The following is a 26,479-nucleotide window of genomic DNA, read 5'->3' on the forward strand; positions in this document are numbered from 1 at the left end:
ATAGATAAAAGTTAGAATTTTGTAAAGACAGTATGAAAATTTAAAATCTCTGAGGCAGATTACAAAAAGCAAAAGTCACAAATAATCAATTTTAGGATTTAAAGGGGTAATTTATACCTACCGAAGATATTTAAAAGATACAGAAGTACAATGAATAATTTTGTGATCATAAATTTGACAGAATGACATAATCACTAAAGATATTAAATCAGTGGTTAAAAAACTTCTCGAAAGTAAAACTCCAGGCCCAAATGGCTTCATCAGCAAGTTCTAGTTAACATTCAAGGGAAAATGAATTCTGTTATACACAGACTCTTTAAAAATAGAATATAAGGAAATCTCTCATACTCATCTTAGGAGTCTAGTATAACCTTGATATTAAAACCCTCCATAGACAGTACAAAAAGGGAAAGTTTATAATCTGGTCTCACTCAGGAACAGATACAAAAATCCTAAAATATATATATCGTCACTCCTCAATACTTAAAAATTCGTATCTGCAATGTAATCTTGCTAAAATTTATTTCTAAGTCCAATATCAATACTCATGGCATTTTTAGTTATTTGTGGATATTAGCAGAGAGTCGAAAAAGTTGAGTTATCTGACACACACCTTCCCAGGTGAAGTTGAACAAGAAACACTCTGTCTTGTTGCAGCTTTCAAGTACAGTCATGCATTGTTTAACATCAGGATAATGTCCTAAGAAATGCATTGTTCGGTTATTTCCTCATTGTGCAAACATCATTGAGTGTGCTTACACAAATCTAGATGGTATGTAGCCTACTACACACCTGGACTATATGGTATATAGCCCATTGATCCTAGGCTACAAGCCTGTACAGGATGTTACTGTATAAAACAGCTTTAGATTAAATCAAGCGCACAAGAAAATGATGTAATCAAGAGCCAAGGTAATCATGAGATATATAAGGCTGCTGCTGGAACTGCCAACACAAACTTGTTTTTGTAAGTAGAAAGAGTACACTCTAAAATAATGATAAAGAATATAATATAGTAGATACATAAATAACCATTGGTTGTTTGTTATCACTATCAAGTATTATGTACTGTACATAATTGTATGTATTATATTTTTATATGACTGGCAGAACAGTAGGTGTGTTTACACCAGCATCACCACAAACATGTGAGTATTGCATTGCTACAGTATAATGTCACTGATAGGAATTTTTCAGCTTCATTATAATTTTATGGGACCACCGTCATATATGCAGTCCAAACTTTGAAATGTTGTTATGCAGAGCATGACTGTATAAGGAAATGTCCATTTCTCAATCTATTTAGGGTCCCATTTTTAACATTTTTATGATATTGCTTTTAAAATGGCCCCAATGCATAGTGTTGAAATTCTGTCTATTATATCTAAATACAACAAGGCTATATTAATAAATGCCTTACAGAGAAAATGGCTGTGAGCGGTAAGCTTTCTTTAGGCATGAGTTATAATGGTGTTGACTGTGACTTGTGTTAATAAATCATAATATATATTAAATAAAATGTCTTTAAACAGAAACACATATACATCCAAGTTATTTGCTGATCTGTTGAGAAAAATGTTGTGACCAGAGGCCTAAGCCATGGTTTAGTGTTTGTAGTGACTTTATATACCATTTCTGCCACAAATAGTAAGAAGTGACTGTATATACATATATAAAACAAATACTCTGTGAAAAGAATAATATATCAAACTACTCTATGAAAGGATAATATATCAAAACCAAATTAGATCATTCCCCAAAATGGAAGGTTGATTTAACACTACAAAATTAATGAGTGTACTCTACCACATAAACAGATTAAAGTCTTATCTGAGTAGCCAAGTAGAATACATTTGATAAACTCCAACATAGTTGTGTTTAAAAAAAAAAATTTGAAGCACTATCAAAGTATAAGAGAAGTTTTTTAAACTTTAACAATAGTAGTACACAAAACCTAAAAAAATCATTGCATTTAATGGTGAAACACTAGAATGTTCTCTCTGAGACTAGGAACAAAATAGCAGTGCTTGCTCATACTTCCGTTTAACACTGTATTAGAAGTCTTGGGCAAAACAGGCAAGAAATAGGTGGAAGCTTGCATGAGTGGGTAGACAGGGAAAAAAGAAATACAAATGTTATTTTTCACAGATTATATAATAAGATACCTAGATTAGAATACTCAAAATAATATACAGATAAGCAGTCAAGATAACAAGAACTTAGTACAAAGTCAGTATATAAAAATCAGTTGTATTTCTGTAACCAATCATGAAAAATGAAGTTTTAATAACAAAGTTTATCCATAGAGGAAAAACAATAATGGCATAAAAAAATGACATGGGAAATATACATCTAACATGATTAGTCTTTAAACTGTAAATATATGTTTAGTACAAATAAAAAATGAAGGCACTAAACCAAATAATTTGAAATGGACTGAGATTTAATGTTATTAGGTTAATCCATGTGATTGTATCATGTTGAATTGGATTATCTATCCAGATAGAATATTCATGATGTACTTTTTAAAATAAAGAGTATCAGAAATTTTTTGCTAATAATTTACTAGTATATAATTTAGTGTGAGACATTTTTTTACTAGGTCTAGGAAGATCATTAGTGGATATACCACAAAATAATTTAATGTACTATAAAATAATATTAATAGCTAACAATAATATTTACTGCTTCTTGAGCATTCACCATGTAGCAGATATTGGGTCAAGCATTATGAACGTATTATGTCATTTAATCCTTGGAACAGCTCTTAAAGGTGGATACCATTATTGTCCCCATAGGTAAAGAACAGAATCGGATTTTGATTTTAGTCTCTCTGACTGCAGAACTCTTGTTTTTAACCATAGCCCCAAGTAAAGATTATAATGATGAACTAGTTGTGGATATAGTATTACATTTTGTTATATATTCTCATTTAACTGTTTATGATTTGGGTATTCAGATTAATTGAGCAGTGTCAGCTATATACCAGACGTTTCTATGGTCCTTATCTACTGAATCTTTGCACTGTTTAGCAACTTGGAACCTATGCCACAGTTTGCAGCCCTCTCTCTTCATTGGAACTAATGTACTGTGATATTTCAAGTATTTTGTTACAGGCATTACCCATACAAATAATAATCTGCTTCCTGATTGACTTCAGTACAGAAAATTACCTCTTGCACTCTAAGAGCAGCTCTTTTCACTGGGAGAGTTTCTAGCTATTGTTTGCAAGAACTGACACTACTGATCTGATGGTCATAGTCAGAATTATTGAGTTGTCTTATCGGTATAGAAAATGAAGACCCTCTTTGGTGAAATGTTATTTCCTTATACCACCTTAGCTCCTTTTCAGAGTTCTTAAATAAAACTTTATGGACAAAAATATTTTTAATAGTTTCATATTATTTTTATGGTACTATACAGTGGCATGTACTCTATCAGACATGTCTTATATAGTTCATTTGTAATCAAATGGTGATTATGATCATTTCTATAAAATCTTAGAACATCAACATGTGGTTAAAAATGTAACTATTGATTACGTTCCTCCTCTAAAAAAAAATCAACTTTATATTATTTTGACTTAATAATGCCTTTTCCAGGAGCTTAACCTACTGTCTGTTGTTAACTCCTCCTTAATTACCCTAGGTAATATACTAGATGAGGTATAGGAAGAGAAGCTGAACAGGTTCTCAAGGCCTTTTAGACTTCAAGGAACCAAGAGGCTGTTTTTGCCTAATTATTTCCCTATACTTTCTTTACTTTATTTTTCCAATATCTACTCATAATTTTTTAAAAGAAAATTATCTTAATATCAGTGACAATAACATGCATCTGAAGTTGATTTTTGTTATTGTTTTACTATCAACATTAGGACTATAGGCTTCAGACCAGCAAGTCCACTATTTTCCTTCATCCTTGCTGTCATGTAAAGCCATATTAGTTGCACTTGACCAACTTTAAAATATGTTCATTTCTGGTTTTGTTCACCTTCATTTTTTCCTGCGTTTTTGGACATGAGGAAAACTCTTAAATAAAAATAAAACAAAATTTTTTTATAACTTAAAAATACTATTTGTTTCTTTCTTCAATCCTTTTAAATCATTGAGTCAAAGTACAAAGACATTGTTATATTGACTACTGAGAATTGATTTGTTAATGGATTTTTTTTTTTATCTCTAAAGATCCAAGACCCCTTCAGGGTCTCTGTAGGGGAGAAATTATTTTCACAGTAATACTAACATGTCATTTGCCTTTTAGACTCTCATTTTCTCAAGAGTATAGAGTGTAGTTTTCTAGAGACTACATGATATGCAATGTTGGAACAGCTTGTATGCAAAAACAGATATGAGATTCCACCAGTCTTCTTTTAAGCCAGACATTGAAGAGACTTGAAAAAACGTAAAACCACACCTCATTTTTCACTATCTTTAATCTAGATTTTTCATTAAAAATATATAATTTACAGTAACATATACTTTATGAATGAATTAATAAATGTTTTTAAACTATTCAGTTTTAATTTCAAATATAATATTATTGACAGATCTAATCTATATAAACAAAGCTTTTTAAGGCCCTCAGTAATTTTTAAATGTGTTAAAGGAATCCTGAGACCAAAAAGTTAGAGCCAATAATCTGTATGACATTTTTTATTTTCAAATGTTTGAACTTTATCTTATACTTTATATTTATTTTGCTTTTTTATAAAACAAAATAATCTGTTTTTAGGTTACTACAAACCTCAGGAAAGATCAGATTACTTGATGTTGGCAGCTGCTTTAACCCCTTTCTGAAGTTTGAAGAATTTCTAACTGTTGGCATAGACATTGTACCTGCTGTAGAGGTATGCATAATTATGTTTTGTTTTGTTTTGATATTTGAATAATTTACATGTATATTTACAGAGGAAAAGCACTCTTTACATTCCTGAAGTAGCAAATATATTTACTATTGCAAGTTGATAAGAGATTTTTTCTATTTAAAACTAAATATATATTAAATGAAAATTTTTGAGCATTTGGTTAACCAATATTAACTTGACCAGTACCATGTTTTTATTTTTTCTAGTTTTCTTCCCAGTTTATCATCTATTTGTGCAGTCTGGAAACTTTAGTAGATTACCGAGATTTCCAGATAGCTGTAGTGTTTCGGCTTTTTGTTTGGATTTTTTTTTTAATGCATCTCTTACTGAAATGTGTTATGATATAGAGCCATTATGGATTAGTGGAAAGAACAAGAGTGCTGGAGTCAACTAAAATTGTATTAAATCCCAGCTATTTGTTGTACTTACTACATGATACTGCTTACCTGTACACAGAATGTTTCCTTTATTTTTGAAATTAGATGTTTTTTATTGACATAAATTGGTTTGCCATTTTACTTTTGATATAACAATTTACACATCGCTTTTTTATTGTTATAAAGAGACTGTACATTAGAGTATAAATGCTTTCGATTAGTGATTTTGTTTTCCACACTGCTATCTTCCCAGCACCCAGAAGTATGCCTTGTATATTAAGCAATCAGTAAGTACTTTTTGAGTAAAAGAATGCAATCTTATTTTTAACATAGGTTTGAATCTCAGCCTCAGTTTACTCATCATGTAATGTTTATAATGAACTTAGTAGCGCACCATACTTCATAAGATTGTTGTAATGTTTACACGAGAAGACATGTTTAAATCATATAGCAAAGTACTAGTTATATAGTGAATGCGAATGAAATAATTGCTGTAATTGTTAAAATATTTCTACATAAACATTCAACTTTTTTTTTTTTTATGATGACAATGATTAATGAAATCCAGAAAGTTTCAGGTGTACAATTTAGCACTAAGGCATGTATATATATTGCATTGTGTGTTGACTGCCCATAGTTAGATTTCTTTCTATTACCACATATTTGACCCTTTTCCCACCATCTACCTATTTCTCCCCGCTTCCTTCTGGTAATCACTAGTCTATTGTCCCACATATAAGTGATATTTGATTTTCAATTGTGTCTGTCTGGCTTGTTTTGCTTATCGTTATTATCTGAAGTTCCATCCACATTTTTGCAATGGCAGTATTTCATCTCTTCCTATGGCTGAGTAATACACCATTGTATGTATGTACCACGGCTTCTTTAGCCAATCATCTATCGTAAGACACTTCCGTTGCTTCCATGTCCTGGCCACAGTGAATAGTGCGGCTATGAACATCAGTGTGCAAATATCTTTTATGATATGGATTTTCAAGTCTTTGCAGTAAATACCCAGTAGAGGGTTTGGTGGATCATATGGTAGATCAGTTCTTAGTTCGTTGAGAAACCTCCACACTGTTTTCCATAGTGGCTATACCAATTTCCGCTCTCACCAGCAGTGTATGAGAATTCCTTTTTCTCCACATCCTCTCCAACATTTGTTATTACTTGACCTGTTGATTATAGCTATTCTAACAGGTGTGAGACGGTATCTCATCGTGGTTTTGATTTGCATTTCCCTAATAGCTAGCAATGTTGAGCATCTTTTCATATATCTGTTGGCCATTTGTATGTCCTCTAGGGAGAAGTGTCTGTTCAGATCCTCTGCCCATTTTTAAATTAGATCGGTTTTTTTGTTGTTGTTGTTGTTGTTGTTGAGTGGTATGAATTCTTTGTATATTTTGCATGTTAGGCTCTTATCAGAGACATTGCTTGCCAATTTCTTCTCCCATTTGGATAGATGTCTCTTTGCTTTGTTGACAGTTTCTTTTGCTGTGCAGAAGCTTTTTAGTTTGATGTAGTCCCATTCATTAATTTTGGCTTTTAGTTCCCTTGCCTTTGAGGCCAAATTCATAAAATCCAAGTCCTTGAGTTTAGCTCCTATGTTTCTACTATGTAATTTATAGTTTCAGGCTTTACATCTAGGTCTTTAATCCATTTCGAGTTAATTTTGGTGTGTGGTGATAGACAACAGTCTAGTTTCATTCTTTTGCAGGTGGCTTTCCAGTTTTCCCAGCACCATTTATTAAAGAGGCTTTGCTTTCTTCACTGTATGTTTTTGGCTCTTTTGTTGAAAATTATTTGCCCATATAAACATGGGTTTACTTCTAGACTCTCGATTCTGTTCCACTGGTCTGTGTGTAGGTTATTCTGCCAATACCATGCTGTTTTGATTACTGTCGCTTCGTAGTAAAATTTGAAGTCAGGCTAAGTGATGCCTCCAGCCTTGTTCTTTTTTTCTTAGGATGGCTTTGGCAATTTGAGGTCTTTTGTGCTTTCATACAAATCTGATGACTTTTTGTTCTATTTCTTTAAAAATTGCTTTTCAGATTTTGACGGGGGGGGTTACATTAAATCTGTATAATGCTTTAGGCAATAAGGTCATTTTAGCTATGTCGATTCTTCCAATTGAAGAAAATGGAATATCTTTTCATTTCTTTCTATCTTCAATTTTTTTAAATAAAAGGTCTTATAGTTTTCATTTTATAGGTCCTTCACATGTTTCATTAAGTTTATTCCCAGTTGTTTTATTCTTTTTGTTGAAATTTTAATAGGAATTATTTTTTTCACTTCTTTTTCTAACAGTTCATTATTAGAGTATACAAATGCTATGGATTTTTGAACATTGATTTTCTATCCAGAAACTTTACTGTATTTGCTTGTTTCTAGTAGTGTTCTTGTGGAGTCTTTAGGGTTTTGCATATAGAGAATCATGTCATCTGCAAATAGTGACAGTTTGACTTCGTTTCCTATTGGGATGCCTTTTATATCTTTCTCTTGCCTGATTACACTCACTAGGACCTTCAATGTTATATGAAAGAACAATGTCAATAGCAGACAGCCTTGTCTTATGCCTGATCTTAGAGGGGAGGTTTTTAGTTATTCACCATGAAGTATAATGTTGGCTGAGGTTTTGTCATATATGGCCTTATTATGGTAAGGTACTTTCCTTCTATACTGATTTTGTTAAGTGTTTCGATCATAAATATTTGCTGTATCTTGTCGAAGGCTTTTTCTGCATCTATTGATATGATCAGGTGTTTCTTATTTTTTAATTTATGTGATGTATCACATTAATTGATTTGCATATGGTGAACCATCCCTGTGCCCCTGGGATGGAGCCCACTTGATCGTGGTGTATAATCTTTTTAATATGTTGCCGTATTCGGTTTGCTAGTATTTTATTTAGGATTTTTACATCAGTGTTCATGAGAGATATTGGTCTGTATTTTTCTTTTTTTATGTTATCTTTTCTAGGTTTTGGTAATATTGGCCTCATAAAATCAGTTAGGAAGTATTGTCTCTCCTCTTCGATTTTTTTGGAAGAGTTCAAGGAGAATAGGTATTAAATTTACTTTGAATATTTGGTAGAATTCACTGGCGAAGCCTGGACTGTTACTTTTTGATAGGTTTTTGATGATTGTTTCAGTTTCCATACTGCTGGTCGGTCTATTTAGATTTTCCAGTTCTTAATTCAGTCTAGGAAGGTTGTGTATTTCTAAGTACTTCTCTGTTTCTTCTAGGTTATTAAATTAAGTGTTATATGTTTTTTAGAGTATTCTTATATGATCCTTTATATTTCTACCATATCTATTATAATTTCTCCTCCTTTATCCCTGATTTTGTTTATCTGTGTCCTTTCTGTTTTTTCTTTAGTGAGTCTAGCCAGGGGTTTGTCAATTTTATTTTCCTTCTCAAAGAACCAGCTCTTTGTCGCATTTGTTTTTTCTATTGTTTTCTTTTGTTTTCAATGTCATTTCATTCTGCTCTAATTTTAAGTATTTGTTTCCTTCTGCTAAATTTAGACTGCATTTGTTTCTTTAGTTTTAAGATGAAGCGTTAGGCTATTTATTTAGTCTTGTTCTTGTTTTTGGAGATGGGCCTGTAATGATAAGAACTTTCCTCTTATGACCGCTTTTGCTGTGTCCTGAAAGTTTTGCTATGTTGTACTATCATTATCAGTTGTTTCTATGTATCTCTTGATCTCTTTTTATTTCTTCTGTGACCCAGTTATTCTTCAGTAGCATGTTGTTTAATCTCCATGTATTTGTAGTTCTTCCTGCTTTCTTTGAACAATTGATCTCTAGTTTTAAAGTACTATGATCAGAGAATATGGTTGACATGATTTCATTCCCCTTATATTTGTTTCTTTATTTCTGAGCTACCTTGTCTCCTTAGTTCATGGTGTTTAATGGAGTATTTCTCTGCCTTGTCATTAATGGAAGTTTATTCTGCTCTTTTTCCAGAAAGATTTATTGTATAAAGGTCTCTCTTTAGCCTGTTGTTAAGATGGCATTTTTTCTTTAGTTTCCCAGTAGGTGGCATCTAAGTCTCTTGGATCCCTGCTTTATATAAAGTCTTAATAATGCCTCTTTTCTTATAAATATTCAATTACATTTGCTACCTCAGTCTCAGCCCGTGTCAGTGTTAGCAACAGTTTCGGCAGCATTTCCTCAGATTCCCTTGGGGTTCGTGGTGTTCTTTCTTGGAGGATATAGTGGACAGGGCCATCTGGGTTGGAAAATGGGGGCTGTGGCTTAGCCTTGCGTTTTGCAACCTTGGCTGATAATAAACAGCTGTTGCTTCTCTGCCTTTCCCTCTTCTGTGTTTTCTGCCCTGATCCTTGGGCACTGCTACTGCGTGGGGCTCACAGCTCTCCCAGACAGGGTTGTTCAGGGAACCCACCGCACCTTCTCCTCTCCCCTTCCTCCTGCAGTGAGCTCCAGCTGTAAGAGCCAGCTTCTTTTTTCTCCTAGTCTACCGCTTAACTCCCTGGGTTCTGACCTGTGGTAGCTCTTATGTGTAGATTCCATACTCAGACATGCTCATGTGAAGGTTAGGTGTTTGGGGTTGAATTTTAGATGTCAGTTTATTGTTGTTTCAAGGGGAGAAATCTAGGGATATCTCTTACTCTGTCATGTTTCTGACGTCTAGAACATTCATCTTTTGTGTACATCTTTTATTTAATTTTGATGAGTATGACTGTTTAGTATAAATATACGTGAGAGACATTGAGAGACAAGAAAATTCTAAAACCATTACTGTTGAATCTACTTCCTAAAGATAGAGAGATGTTTGCTTCATGGTAAAACTGCTGTTCTTAGCTTATTACTGCAGAGAATTCCTGTTTCCATCTGGAGTTATAATTTTAAAGTATCGGTGCCTCTTTCCTTCTTTCCTGAAGGTATAAAATAGAAATGTCCTTAGGGGGCTGCTGAGAAAATGATGAATATTTGCTCTAAACTTCAGGTTTATATGTTATTCTTAAAATATTTAATTTGTTTACAGATAAGGCTTTAAACTTTAAATTGTAAAGTCACTAGAGAAGGCAAAACACCTGCTATACATAAGTTTAGTAATGGAATCAGACTTTCACAGTTTCAGAACTCTGTAATTAAAACAAACAGGAAAGACACACTTCCAGCCAAGATTGAGTCACACGGACCAGACTGATTCTCTTTCTCTTGCCTGAAACACAAACAAAAGTGAACAAAATATTCACAATAATTTTCAAGACACTGAACATCAGGTAATGAAGGTTGGTGTTCCCTATTTGAGTGTAAATAAATAACATGAGCCCTACAATTGTACCAGTATATATCCTTCAGATAGTTTCCAGGACTTGGCACAAAGAGAAAACCCAAGCCCAGCTGATTACCTGAGTTGTGGAGGCAGAACTCAGAATCCTGGGAGACCAAGACAGCTAGGGTTCCTAGGGCAGAGTATCAAAGATATGAGAGCTGCAGAGTCCTCCTTGAGTACACAGCTGATTACAGATCAATACATATATGAGAAAACTACATGAGTCTGAAGGAAGCACCATGTGGAGAGGCCAGAGATTATAGTGCTTGGCACTCACACAGGCTAGAAATAGTAACTATTTCCACCAGCCACAATGGAATCCTAAAGAATCACAATGCATTGGGTAGAGTACACATAAGAGCTTTGTCTTACTGGTGGAGAATAAGTAGCCCTACAATGAAAACTGCTCCATTTTCACCTAACAAATCTTTAAAGCAAGACACAAAAATCTCAAACTGTCTCTAGGCAACTTAATTACATCCCAGAAAAAAAAAGCTCAGGAACATATATATAACAATGCAAAGCCATTCAGCATTCAGCAAGGTAAAATTCACCATGTTTGGCATCTAATAAAGAAGTAACTAGCCATGTAAAGGAGCAAGAAAATAAGACCCACACCGAGAACATAAATCAGCCAAGAGAGAACAACCCTGAAATGACACAGATGTTAAAATTAGAAAACAAGGACATTAGTGCATTATGACTATATTCCATAGTTACCAGAAGTTAAGTAGATACATGGAAGATATTTTAAAATATGCAAATCTAACTTCTAGAGATAGATTACTACAAAGTACGATAAGAAACAAACTGGATGGAATTAATGGTATATTAAATATTGCATAAGTTAAATTGAAAACATGGCAATAGAAAATACCCAAAATTAAATAAAGAGAATTTTTAAAATGTAAGAGCATCAGCGATCAGTGAAACGATATCAAGTGGCCAAACATAAGCATAGTTGGAATCTCTTCCCAAATGGTAGGGGCCGGGGGGATGTGATTTTCCAAATTTAATAAAAGCTACAAGTCTACAAATCCAAGAAGCTCAACAAAGCCCAAGCACCAAAAAAACTACACCAAGGAACATGGTAATCAAACTTCTCCCCCAAAAAATCAATAAAGGAAATCTTTAAAGCAGTCACAGGATTTAAAAAAAAAAAAAAAGACGTTAAAGTACTGAAAAATAAAAGTTGTCACCTAGAATCCCATACCTAGTGAAAACATCTTTCAAAACTGAAGGCAAAATATGGCAACAATAATACAATGAATGAGAAGGAGAAAGGAGAAATGGAAATATACTGTTTTAAGGTTCTTATATATACATGAAATGGTGAAATATTATTTGAAGGTAGATTTGATATATTAAAGATCTATATTATAAATCTTAAAGCAACCACTGAAGTAACAAAACAGTTATAATTAATAAGCCAACAAAGAAGATAAAAATGGAATCATAAAGAAATTCAGTTAATCCCAAAGTTGGCAAAAAAACAGAAGAAAGGAGACAGTAAACAGATGGGACAGATAGAAAATAAATAACAAGATTACAGATTTAAACTTAGTGAATCAGTAATCACCTTAAATCCCTATGGCTCAAATACCCCAGTTAAAAGGCAGAGATTGTCAGATTGGCTAAAAACACAATACACAAATATATGCTTCATAAAAAAAATGCACTTTAATCATAAACACACAGATTAAAAGCAAGAGGATGGACAAAAGAAAGCTGGTATAGCTGTATTATAATCAGACAAAGTGGTTGTCATAACAAAGAATATTAATAGCAATAAAGGTGGTAATTTCAAAAAGAGCAAACAATCTAATTAAAAAGTGGGCAGAAGACATGAATATATTTCTCCAAAGAGGAAATACAGATGGCCCAATTGACATACGAAAAGATGCTCAAGGTCACCAATCATCAGAGAAATAAAAATTAAAACCGCAATGAGGTATCACCGCACATTTGTCAAAATGGCTATCAGCAATAAATTAAAGAACAACAAGTGTTGGTGAGGATGTGGAGAAAAGGGAACCCTCATACACTGTTGGTGGGATTGCAAATTGGCACAGCCACTATGGTAAACAGTCTGGAGGTTTCTCAGAAAATTAAAAATGGATATATCTTTTGACCCAGCAATTGCACTTCTGGATGCTTATCCAAAGAAAACCAAAACAGTAATTTGTAAAGATCTTTGCACCCCAATATTCATGGTAGCACAATTTACAATAGCCAAGATATGGAAGTAACCAAATACCCATCAACAGATGACTAGATAAAGAAGCACATATATATACAGTGGAAAATTACTCAGCCATAAAAATGAAATCCTACCATTTGCAATGACATGGATAGACCTACAGGTTATTAGGCCGAGTGAAATAAGTCAGATAGAGAAAGATAAATACCATATGATTTCACTTATATGCAGAATCTAAGGAACAAAAAGAACAAACTAGTCAAAAACAGACTTACAGAGGGCAATGTATCAGCCAGAGGAGAGGGAGGTTGGAGGTGTGAAGGGTTAAATAAATACAAATTAGTAGTTGATAGATGGTTGCAGGAATGGGGAGCATGTCATAGGGAATACAATTAGCATTAATGTAATTGCTAGATGTAGAGCCAGGAGAGAAAGCAGTTGGGGGATCATTTCATAAACTATATAAATATATAACCAACGTAATGTGTACTTGAAACTAATTTAAAAATATGGTTATTTCATAATGATAAAATGATTAATTCATCAGAGTACAGCTCAATCCTAAACATTTATGCACCTAATAACAACTTCAAAATACGTAAAACAAAAACTGATAAACTAGCAAGGAGAAATAGACATTCGTAAAATTATAGTTGGAGACATTTACACATATTCTCATTAAAATGCAAATTATAGTAATTACATATAGTTGAAGATTTTAATATCCCTATCTCAATAATTGATCAGTTCAAACATCATTTAAAGAACTCACCAGGAAAATTGGACTACATTTTGAAATGAAGATAAAACATAAGAGACCAACATGCCTAACATGTTAATAAAGTAATATTTAGGGAAAATTTTTCAATACTAAACACCTTTATTAGAAAATAAGAAGGGTCTTAAAGCACTGAGAGCAACTTTTCAGCATTAAAAAAAAAAGGACAAAATAAGTATCAGCAGAAATTTGATCTAAATGAAATGAAATAGAAAACTTTCAGAAAAAAAGGGAAAATTGAGAGTGATGGCAGTGTGAGAAAACCTCTTGGTGTCTACCCTTAAAGATAGAATAGGTTGGACAAGCATAATTCAATAAAGGAGTCCCTACTTAACCCAAACATATCTGAGAGATCTGCACATTGAGACATCTGAAGGTGGGCCTCTAGTAGTGAGTGCAAGACACATGATATGGGGAAGGACAAATACCAGACAAAGACCAGAGCCACAGATGTATTCCAGCACTGGTCTTGGCTTCAGTGAATGTGGTAGCAGTGAATGTGGTGCAGCCCCCACTGGGCAAATTGAATAGCTTTGCCCATCCTGTAGCTTGCTGGTTCCAGCAAATGCTGCAGCAATATATGTGGGTTGCCAAGGGGCAGAAGCAACATTCCAGCTAGAGTGCCCTGCACTCATTGTGCTGAACCCAATGAAAAGAACATAGCCACAGATGCCAGGCCACCTCCCTTGCCCAGCCCTCCCCCACCTGTCACTTTGGGACCTAGTAGAGGCAGCTGAGACACCTTCTCATAGTATGCTTAGTGCCGGTGGTTCTGATTGCAGGAGAGAGCATCAGGAATTCACAGGCTGGGAACACCATCACCCATCACACACCTTCACAAGGGTGGTGCCCTGAGACCAAGGCAAACTGGTTTTAAGGGTTGCCCACCTTCTCAGGGAATATGGGGCAGTTTTCAGGCTGAGGCAACACCACCCCACTGAGATCCCAGAAGTCCCAGTAGTACATGTAAGAGAAAACTAAAACTTGCACTATAGCAGCATATACTAGTAAACAAAAGAAAGAGCTCTACTTACCAACATGCTGAGCAGAGTTAAAGGCAACTAGTAGTTTAAAAAGCAGAGAAAAAAAAATCCATCAAGTACCCTGGCTAACCAAGGTAACAAGGTAGTTCAGAAAGAAAATGAAAAATCTCCAAAAAATAAACTCAGAGATCTGGGAGGTTGTGATTTAAATGACAGACAATTAAAGATGACAATTCTGAAAATAAAAGACATATGAGAAGCTTCAAAAGAAAACTCACAAAGCTAGTTTGTTGCTCAAGAATGAAATCATCAAACAAAAGGATACTTTACCAGAGAACTTGAAACTATTTAAAGGAACCAAACAGAACTTCTGGAACTGAAGAAATAAATGAGATGAAGAATGAGAGAGCTTAGGAAATAGACCAGATGGTAGAAAGATTTAGTGATCTTGAAGATAGATGGCTGCAAATGACTCAGGTTGAAGAAGAGAGAATTGAGAGGAAGGAAGGATGGACGGACAGACAGAAGGACTCTGCAAGAACTATCTGACTCCATTAGAAAGAGATATATAAGAATAAAGAAGAAGAAGAAGAGAGGGAGAAGTAATCAAAGAACTTATTCAAACAAGTAATAGATGAGAACTTCCCAAACTTATAGAAAGAACTGGACCCTGGGATCTAAGAAGCTAAAAGAACACCTAATTATCTCAATTTAAAAAAAAAAAACAAAACAAAACTTCAAGGCACATTGGATTAGAACTGCCAAAAGTTAATGACCAACAATTCTCAAGGCATCCATTGGAAAAGAAGACTGTACCCTATAATGGAAACCACATTAAATTAACTTTGGATTTTTCAGAAGAAACCATACAAACTAAGAATGAACTAGTCAGAATATTGAAAAAGAGCAATCACAAGCCAAGAATAATATGTCCAGCACAGTTATCCTTTAGAAGGAGAAATAAAGGATTTTTCCAGACACACAACACTGAGGAAATTTATCACCACAAAATTTGCATTACAAGAAATGTTGAAAGGAGCACTTCTACCTGAAATAAAAAGTCAAAAGGATACAAAATTGAGTAAGATGACAGATGGCTCAGGAAGTTGCAACTTTTTCAGAATAGTGTATTAAACACTTAGGCATAACACAAATTAAAGGTGAAAGCATTTTTTAAAAATAAGAAAATAGCTTTTGCAATTTGGTATTCCAATTTGGAAATAAACACACAGCACAAAAAGAGATGATTTAAGTGGAGAGGGGAAAAACAGAACTTGCACAGATGAATAGAAATGACATGCAATCCAAAGAAAACAACTATGGTATATATGACTTTTTTTTTTTTTTTTTTTTTGCATAAACCTAATGGCAACAACAAAAAAAAAATCTAGAGCTGAGACACATAACATAGGAAAAGATCACAGAATACTACCAAACTAAAATAACAAACAGAAACACGGGGGTGGGGGGAATGGAAACAGCAACCAGAAAACAAACGATAAAATGGCTATAAGAAGTCTCCATGTATTAATAATTACCCTAAACGTAAATGGACTGAACTCAACAATCAAAAGACACAGAGTAGCAGGATGGATTGAAAAATGAGACCCAACTATATGTTGCCTTCGGGAGACCCATCTCAGCTACAGACACACATAGACTCAGGGTTAACAGGTGGAAGATGGTATTCCAAGAAATAGTATCCAGAGAAAAGTGAGTGTAGCTGTACTTTTATCAGACAAAATAGATTTCAAGATAAAAAAGAATATCAAGTGACAAAGGTGGACATTCGATAATGATAAATGGGACAATACATCAGGAAGATGTAACACTTGTAAATATATATGCACCCAACCTGGGAGAACCAAAATTACTAACAGACCTAAAGGGGAGAAACTGACAAAAACACAATTATAGTAAATACCCCATTGATAGTGATGGATAGATCATCTAAAGAGAAAATCAATAAGAAATTTCAGCCTTAAATGACAAATTAAAACAAATAGACATAGTCTATAGTTACAGAGCATTTCATTTCAGAACACCAGAATATGCATTCTTCTCTAATGCACATGGAACAGTCTCAAGGATCGACCATATGTTGGGGCACAAAACTAGCATCAATAAATTTAAGAAGACTGAAATCATATCAAACATATTCTTTAATCATAATTCTTTGAAATTAGAAATCAACTGCACAAAGAAAGATGGAAAAAAATATGTGGAGATTAAACAACATGCTACTGAGTGACTGGGTCAAAGAAGAAATTAGAGATCAAAAGATATATAGAGACAAATGTGAATGGTAATATGGTATATCAAAATTTGGGGGATGCAGCAAAAGTGATAATAAAAGGAAAGTTTATAGAATTACAGGCCTACCTAAAAAAAAAAAAAAAAAAAAAAACAAGAAAAATCTCAAACAACCTTACTTTACCTTTAAAAACTAAAAAGAAAACAAATGAAGCCCAAAGTCAGTAAAAGGAATAAAATAATAAAAAATAGAGCAGAATTAAACAAAATAGAGAACAAAAAGACAGTAGTAAAAGTAATGCAACAAAGACACAATTCTTTGAAAAGGTTAATAAAACTGACAAACTTCTAGCTATATTCACAAAGAAAAAAAAAAAAGACTCAAAATCAGAAACGAGGGAGAGGTAAAATGGACACCACAGAAATATAAAGGACTATACAAAAATACTGTATGGTCCTGAAAGGCTATATGCCACCAAATTCAATAAACTACGAGAAGTGGACAAGTTCTTACTAGAATGAATCATGAGAATTGGAGAATCTAAAGACTGATCAGTAAGGAAATTGAAACAATCATCAAAAATCCCAAAAAGTAAAAGTCCAGGGCCAGATGGCTTCACTAGTGAATTCTACCAAACATTCAAAGAATATTTCAATACCTAGTCTTATCAAACTTTTCCAAACAATTGAAGGAGAGGATGTACTTCCTAGCTCATTTTATGAGGCCAACAATACCTGATATCAAAACCTAGTAAGGGCAATACAAAAAATTACGGAGACAAATCACTGATGAATGTAGATGTGGAAATTCTAAACAATATACTAGCATATTGAACCCAACCATACATTAAAAAGATAGTATCATGATCAAGTAGGGCTCATCCTAGGGATGCAAAGAGGTTTCAGCATATACAAATCAATCAGTATGATATATCACATTAACAACAAAAAAAGAGATAAAAATCACATGATTTTATGAATAGATGTCAAAAAATGCATTTGAAAATATACAACCTCATTTATGATTAAAACATTAATAAAAGAGTACAGAAGGAAAGTACTTCAACATAATTAAGGCTGTTTATGACAAACCCTCAGCTACTATCATCCTTAATGGTGAAAAACTGAAAATTATCTCTGAGATCAGTAACAAGACAAGGATGTCCACTCTCAGCACTGTGAATTCAGTATAGTACTGGAAGTCCTAGCCAAGCAAGAAAAATAAAAGGCATCTGAATTGGAAAAGAAGTAAAATTGTCACTTTTTACAAATGACAGGATTCTTTATGTATAAAAACCCTAAAGACTCTACCAAAAAAACCTGCTAGAAACAATAAACAAATATATTCAAGTTGCAGAATCCAAAATCAGTGTACAAAATCCATTTTATTTTTATATACTAACAATGAAACATCGAAAAAGGAATGAGAAAACAATCCTATTTGCCAGGTGCATCAAAAAGAATAAAATACCTAGGAATAAGCTTAACAAAGGAAGTAAAGGACCTATACGCTGAAAACTACAAGATTTTGTTGAAAGAAATTAAAGGAGACACAAAGAAATGGAAACACATTCTGTGTTCACAGATTGGAAAAATCAGCATTACTAAAATGGCCATACTACCCAAAGCAATATTCATTTTTAATGCAGTTCCCATCGAAACTCCACAACAGCATTTTTCAAGGAAATAGAACAAAATATCCTTAAATTATATGGAACCACAAAAGACTCCAAATAGCCGAAGGTAATCCTGAAGTATGGGGGACAGGGGGATAAAGCCAGAGATACCACATTCCTGACTTCAAATTATACTACAAGCTACAGTAATCAGAACAGTATGGTACTGGCAGAAAACTGACACTCAAATCAATGGAACAGAATTGACGTCCCAGAAATAAACCCATACCTAAATGGGCAACTATCAACTGAGGAATCAAAAAACTACAGTGGAGAGAAAGAAAGGCTCTTAAATCAGTGTTGTCGGGAAAATTGAAGAGCCACATAGAAAAGAATGAAACTGACTCCATATACAAAAATTAACTCAAAACAGATTAAAAACTTAAATAATAAGACCTGGACCAGTAAAATACATAGAAGAAAACATAGGTACTAAACTTATGTAGCTTGGTCTCAGGTTTTTATGAACTTGATCCCCAAAGATAAGGGAATTAAAAACAAAAATAAATGAATGGGACTACATCAAACTAAAAATCTTCTGCACTGCAGAAGAAACCATTGGCCAACTAAATGGGCAAAGATACTTGTAAACAATACCTCCAATAAAGGGATACTTTCCAAAATATATAAAGACCTCTTAAAATTCAACAACCAAAAATCCAGTCATTTAAAAAATTGGGCTGAGGACCTGAACAGACACGTTTCCCAAGAAGACAATACAAATAGCCAACATATATGAAAAGATGATTAGCTTCATTTGCTGGAAGGAAAATGCAGATCAAACCACTCCGAGATACCACCTCGGCCTGACGAAAAGGATGAAATATTGCCAACAATATTAACAAAATAAATAGACCTTGAGAGTATCATACTGAATGAAGTAGGTCAGATCCAGGACAAGAACCATGTGGTTTCACTCATGTGGGATATAAAACAAAGTAACAAACTCATAGACACAGACAATAGTTTGATGGTTACCTGAGGGAACAAGTGAGAGGGGGATGAAGAGGGAAAGGAAGTCAAATATATGATGATGAAAGGAAACTAGACCTATGTTGTGAACAAAGAATGCAATATAAAGTTCCTTTGAAGACACATACTAACAAGCTCACTGATGAAGAAATAGATAACCTAAATATATTAAAGGAATTTGTACTGGCAGTTAAAAACTGCCCCACAAAAAAAGAATTACCGGCCCCCATGGCTTCACTGTTAAAATCTACCATATGGTTAAAGAAGAAGTAATACCAATTATCCAAAAAATTCATCCAAAAAACTAAAATTGATGAAATACTCCCCAACTCATTCTATGAAGCTGTTACCCTGATACCAAAACCAGACAGACAATATGGAAATTAAAAAAAAAAAAAAAAACGGGGTGGACTATGTACTGTATTCCTCATGAATACAGTCAAATGTTTACATAAAATTTTAGCATATTGTATTCAACAATATTTTAAAAAGGATAATATAACTTTGGCTAAGTTTGGTTTATTCCAGGAGTATAAGATTGGTTTAATGTTCAAAAAAACACTCAGTCTTTCACCAGAGTAATAAACTAATAAAGGTTATCTCAATAGTTCAATAGTTATAGACAAGTATTTCCCAAAAATTCAAACATTCTTTCCTGATTAAAACTCTGAAGTACTTGAAGGCAGTTTCCTCAACCTGACAAAAGAGTGTCTGAAAAAACCTACAGCTGATATCACACTTAATAGTAAAACAAAAAATGCTTTTCCCACAAGAACTAGAACTAAAACAAGATGAGGATATTTACTCTCAGCCCTTCCATCAGCATGCTATAGAGGTTCTAGCCAGTACAATAAAAAAAAAAAAAAAAAAAAAAAAAAAAAAAAAAAAAGTAACAGGCCTCCAAATGGGAAAATAAAACAGTCTTTATTCACAAATGACATTAATCATCTATTAGCTTATTCCTTGGAGGCTACAGAGAAACTGCTACAAGTTGTAAATGAGTTTAGCAAGATTGCATGTATAAAATAACATCAATATACAAAACTCAATTGATTTATATATACTAGCTACAATTAGAAATTAAACAGTGCAATTTACAATAGCATGAAATATGCAATATTTATTTAGTATATGAACATATCTATATAAATATAAATGTTTCATGTAAATCTGACAAAAGATGTGGAAGGACCTCTTACTGAAAACTATAAATTATTGAGAGAACTTAATAACCCAAATAAGTAAGGAGATATACCATGTTTATTGGTAGAAAAACTCAATATTGTTAACATGTCATTTTTCCTCAAATTGATCTATAGAGTCAGTGCATTTTTGTTCAAAATCCTAGCAGGCTTTTTTGTAGAATTTGAAAAACTTATTCTGATTTGTGTGGAAATTCAAAGTACCTAGAATAACTAAAACTTTTTGGTGAAGAGTAACACTACCTTGTTTTAAAATTTATTTTAAAGCTCAATAATCAAGAGAATGTATTATTGGTGTCAAGACAGAAGGTCCACAAATAGTCAAACTTATGGATTGCTAATTTTCCATCATGATGGACTATTTGTGGACCTTCTGTCTTGACACCAATAATACATTCTCTTAGTAACATTGGATTAGGAAAGATTTCTTAGATATAACACCAAAAGCAGTTTATAAAAGAACAAATTGATTAATTGGCCTTCATTAAAATTAAAAAATTCTTCTCTTTGAAAGACTGTTAAGAGAATGAAAAGACAAGCCACAGAGAAAATGTTTTAGATTTAAAGAACTCTCAAACTCAATAATAAAATGAGTAGTCCCCCCCCCCAATTTAAAGCAACCCAATTACTTTTAAATAGGCAAAAGATTTAAACATGCACTTTACCAAAGAAGATATCTAGATGGTAAATAAATACATCTAAAGGAGGTAAATACCACTACTCATCAGGAAAATGGGAATTAAAACCACAGGAAACCGTTACACACCTGAGGATTTGGAGAAACTGGAACTCTCATGTACTTCTGCTGGGAATATAAAACTGGATAACTGCTTTTGAAAGCAATTTTGCAGTTTCTTTAAAAGTTAAGTATACATATACTATATGAACCAACCATCTCATTTCTGCATATTTACCCAAGACGAAAGCATATCCATTTAAACACAAATAAGAATATTCAAATGAAAGCATATCCATTTAAACACAAATAAGATTCATAGCAGCTTGAGTTGTAATAGCTAAAAACTATAAATGATCCAAGTAGTCATGAACAGGTATATGGATAAATAAACTGTGGTATATCTTTGATCCAGTAGGATACCTCAGCAATTAAAAAGGAATAAACTATCAACACACGCAAAAAAAAAAAAAAAAAAAAAGGGATGACTCTCAAAACAATTGTGCTGTGTGAAAGAAACCATGCAAAATAAGAGTACATTATTTTGTATTACTCCATTTATTCCAGGAAATGCAAACTAATCTATAGTGATAGAAATCACATCAGTAATTGACTTATGGCAGAGGAAGAGCAGGGAGAGTGAGAGGAAGTTATTCTAAAGGGGCACAAGGAAACTTTTTGTGGTGTTAGATATGTTCATTAACTTGATTGTGGCAGTGGTTTCACAAGTGTATGTCAAAACTTATCAAAGATGTATACTTTAGATATATTTGTCCATTATATTTGTTTGTATGTCAGTTACACTTTAATAAAGCTAGCAAAAAAAAAAAAAGTAAAGGGAAGAAGGAAAAACAATCTTTTCCATGTAATAGAGCTTTATGTATAATTATCCCTAATAGGTAGTTCAGATGATTATGTAACCCAGCTTGTCTACCGACTAACAAGAATGAGGGACTAAGGAATTAGTTCATATCTTTGTTAATTAATAATTATGATTAAGGGAACTAAGTTTATCTAATTGTAAAACCACTTATTCTGGATCATTCCTATAGAGTTTTAATATTTAACAAATCATGCGATACTATTTATTCCTTGTAGTGTTTCCCATGGTCATTTGTCTAAGTTAAATTTAATATGTAGTTTGTTTCAAACCTGGGATTAACTTTTTAATAGAATAAATGTAATATTAAAATTACTTTTAGGATGTTAAAGTTAATTGTTTAAAGATGTTTTTCATGACCTTAATAAGTTTTGGTATGCTGCTTTTACAATTTTAGAATGCCTCTTTGACTTCTTTATTTCATGGTACTTCTTGTATAAAGTTGTTTTTTATTAGCCTGTTTTTGGTACCTGTAAATGTTGAAATGAATATAAACATGATTATTTAGAAAAAACATTCCTGTAAACTCTTACCCAAATTAAATTCCAAATGTATTACTTTTAAAAGATTCATATACTTAAAAATTATTTCTAATTTCAAATTAACTATTAAACAATTTTTTTTTAATAACTAGAAATTGTGTGGGCTTAATTACTCTTTGGGGTTTTTGTAACTAAAAGCTTTGGTTGAATAAGTCTGTGCAAATGGAATAAGTTAGAAGGGGAAGGTGCATAACTAAAGTTTGAATTACATAGAAATGTTTTGAAATAGTTTGGTGTAAAAACCTTTGCAATAAAGTAGAAGTAATCTTGGAATTCTCAATATGCCTTGTTTTTCCCTTTCTGCAGAGTGTGTATAAATGTGACTTCCTGAACTTGCAGCTTCAGCAGCCACTCCAGCTTGCACAGGATGCTATAGATGCCTTTTTGAAGCAGCTGAAAAATCCTATTGATTCTCTTCCTGGAGAACTTTTCCATGTGGTTGTTTTTTCTCTCCTTCTTTCTTATTTTCCCTCACCTTACCAGAGATGGATTTGCTGCAAGAAAGCCCATGAACTGTTAGTATTAAATGGTTTATTGCTTATCATCACACCTGATTCCTCCCATCAAAACCGTCACGCTATGATGATGAAAAGCTGGAAGATTGCTATAGAGTCCCTGGGTTTTAAACGATTCAGGTATTCAAAATTTTCACATATGCATCTGATGGCATTTAGAAAAATCTCACTAAAAACCACAAGTGACTTGGTTAGTAGGAACTACCCTGGAATGTTATATATTCCTCAAGATTTCAACAGCATAGAAGATGAAGAATATTATAACCCTTCCTGTTACGTTCGATCAGATATAGAAGATGAACAACTGGCATATGGTTTTACAGAGCTCCCTGATGCTCCATATGACTCAGATTCTGGAGAAAGTCAAGCCAGCTCCATTCCTTTCTATGAGCTAGAAGATCCCATATTACTTTTAAGTTAATATAAAAGCAAAAGGCCCATTAGTCCAGACTCCTAAACTAATTGCTTACACTAATTAGAAATACTAACATGAACTCAGTACTTAAACCTGGTTTGCATAGGAATGCAAAGGTTTATAGAGTTTGCTATTTTTTTCTACTTCTGGATTTTAAAATTTATTCTTATATAGAAAGCTTAAAGTTTCATGCAGAATGACCCTTGTCATAGCAGAAACCACTGTTACTTTAGCATTTAGCACTAAGAGATCATAGAAAGATACCTTTTTAGTGTTATCGTGAAAAATGAAGCTTAGTTTGCTCTGTATTTTTCTTTTTTTAAATCTTTTCAATGTTGACTTTAAAACATTACAATGAGAAACTTTAAGATATGTAGAAAGCAGTAGATTTTACTTTGATGATTCACAAGTTAAGTGACACAGATAGATTGGTTTAGTTGTTTTGTAATGCACTTATTCTTTTTTCTAACTAAATTGTTATCTTTTACAGAAAGCCATTTTCTGTGTCCAGTTTTGTCTGATGATCCAACATTTCCTGAACTTTTTGGAATTGATGATTATTTTTTTTTTCCTTGTTCTTGCTCATTTGGCAACATCAGACATTGGGGGTGAAATTTCCCCCGAAGTATGTATTGTAATTTGATTAGCACAGTACAATAAACACCATTGCCAAAGTAGAATTTTCATATTTTGGGGGGGCCTTAGTGTTAGTATATTTAACTGTGAGAGTTCACTTTTACTTTTTTAAATTTAGGTTTCATTTATAAAACGTTCTATTTAAACAAGGAACAATACTCGATATTGACCTTTGTGAAAGGGTTTGCACTTGTAAGAGAGCTTTTATTTTACCTGGACCAGCCTTGATAAAGGGTCCTCACCTTTCTGTTAAGGAGGTGCTGCACTACAAGTCTGATTATATAGAAAAAAAATTTAAATTAACCCTTTGCTGGTCATAAAATGGTTCAGACCTTTCGGTATTCTTATTACTGTCTAAATCCTAGCTAAAAATTTTCTTTGAAAGTATAAACTGTTAGCTGTGGGAAATTTCCCTTTCCACATTGACAAATGCCTTTCTGTGTTTCTGAATCAGAAGCAAATGATTAAAGAGAAATGTATGTCCCAATAAGACAAGATTTAGTTTAAGTAGCTAAGAACATTTAGTCCACGTTATCTTGTCAGCCAGCAATTGTCATGTAAATTATCATTTTTAAGAGTGCCACTGTGTGGAGTTTTTTTCAAGTGGTTATTACATTAAAATTACCTCATACTGAGGTTTTTGCACTGAAATATCACAGTTTCAGATTTCTTGGTTAATGTACGTATGTGTGTGATTTTAAAGGAACTTGCATTTTCAATAGTTGACCTAAATTTCATAAACTGCACTTCTTTACTCTGGTAAAACTGATGTTTTTGTGCTTATTGTGAATTGCTGTAGTTAACTTTGAATGGCAAACTTTACATAGAAATACAAAATGTATTCTTTAAGATATAAATGGTTGAGTGTGTACCTGATATTTCAAATTAAAATCACATTCTAAATCAATGAAAGTAATAAGATTGTAATTAACCTTTAAAAAGTTAATTACATGCAATAAATATTGATTGCTCAAATATGCCAGAAGTAACTTGAAATTTTTCATTTACTTTTCAATAGCATAAGATAGCTTAATAATTAGGCTTGACTTTTCTTTCCAGTTAAGCATTGTTGGATCAAGTCTTGTAGCTCCCTCAAAAGAAGAAAACCAGTTTGATGTTCAGGATAACACAAAACTGTATTTAGGTAGTACTTTTACTGTATTGCTTGTTTTCTTTGATTTGACTAAATACTATCCTAAGAGCAAAGAAAACATACCAAATGAAAATGCTTTGAAAGTAAATGAAACAGTGCTTTTGAGAGGTTGGTGTAAATACAACCTTGGAGTCAGCCTCTGTTACAGCTAAAATGTTGGTGCTATAAATTCTTTGTTTACAGATGATTCTGCTTATGCTCCAAAATGTGCATGATGTATTTTAACTAGTACTTTACAGAAAAATCTCTTTATAAAACCTATACTACCACTTAGTATAAATTTTTGAAATTATAAATATCATTTGTTACTATAAATTCAGCTTATTCAAATTAGGTTGGCACAGGATTTAAACTAATACATTTTCCACCAGAGCCAATTCAATGTATAAGTGTTAGAATATAAGCAGTTGTGTGGCTTGGTGCAAGATTATATATGTAATGACAAGAGAAGTTAATGGAGTTTTCTAATATTGTATGGGTATTCTCGAGAATGATTTCATTTGGATATAAAGAAGTTAAGGGGTCTCCTGTCATGTTTACAACAGGGTTCTCCAAAATAATTTGGTGTTTGAAAAACAAATGATTATTTGGTTGGATTCTTCAAGATCAAGTAGTTTATATCATAGTTGCCAAGTGGTAGGAGGTGACATACCTGAAATTGTATGTTTGTGTTTGTTGTATTTTTCACATTTTGTGAACAAAGCACATTTATTAAAAATTTTAAATTTTCTAATATTCATTGTCTGGTATTTGTAAACAAAGTTTTGTGGTCTTTGACCTAGCTTTTAAGTGATTTCAGATTTGGGAAGCAATTTAGAACTTGAATGACAGGATTTTATAGGTGGATTCATCTAACCCCTTAATTTCATAAATCCATTCACTGAGATCCTGAGAGCTCAAGTGATTTCCCCATTATTATGCACTGTCATTATGTTTATTGAAGAAACATGACAATCCAGCATAAATTCTAGTTTATTGTATGTCAATAATATCATACTCTGCTCTCCTTTAAAATTACATCAGATAATTTAGGTAAGAATATCAGTTTTTAGG

At 33.0% G+C, this 26,479-nt stretch overlaps 1 protein-coding gene across 1 annotated transcript in view; it reads left to right on the top strand.

Moving 5' to 3' along the window:
- The window catches only part of BMT2 (base methyltransferase of 25S rRNA 2 homolog), a 95,772-nt gene extending 69,613 nt beyond the window's left edge, over positions 1–26,159 (top strand). Inside the window, exons 4-5 of the mRNA XM_016138070.2 lie at positions 4,732–4,846; positions 23,014–26,159. Coding sequence (XP_015993556.2) covers positions 4,732–4,846; positions 23,014–23,643 — 745 coding nt within the window. The 3' untranslated portion in view covers positions 23,644–26,159. The remainder of the gene's footprint in view (positions 1–4,731; positions 4,847–23,013) is intronic.
- Positions 26,160–26,479: the final 320 nt, after the last annotated feature.

The sequence above is a fragment of the Rousettus aegyptiacus genome, unplaced genomic scaffold (assembly GCF_014176215.1).
Source record: "Rousettus aegyptiacus isolate mRouAeg1 unplaced genomic scaffold, mRouAeg1.p scaffold_m13_p_13, whole genome shotgun sequence".
NCBI lineage: Eukaryota > Metazoa > Chordata > Mammalia > Chiroptera > Pteropodidae > Rousettus > Rousettus aegyptiacus.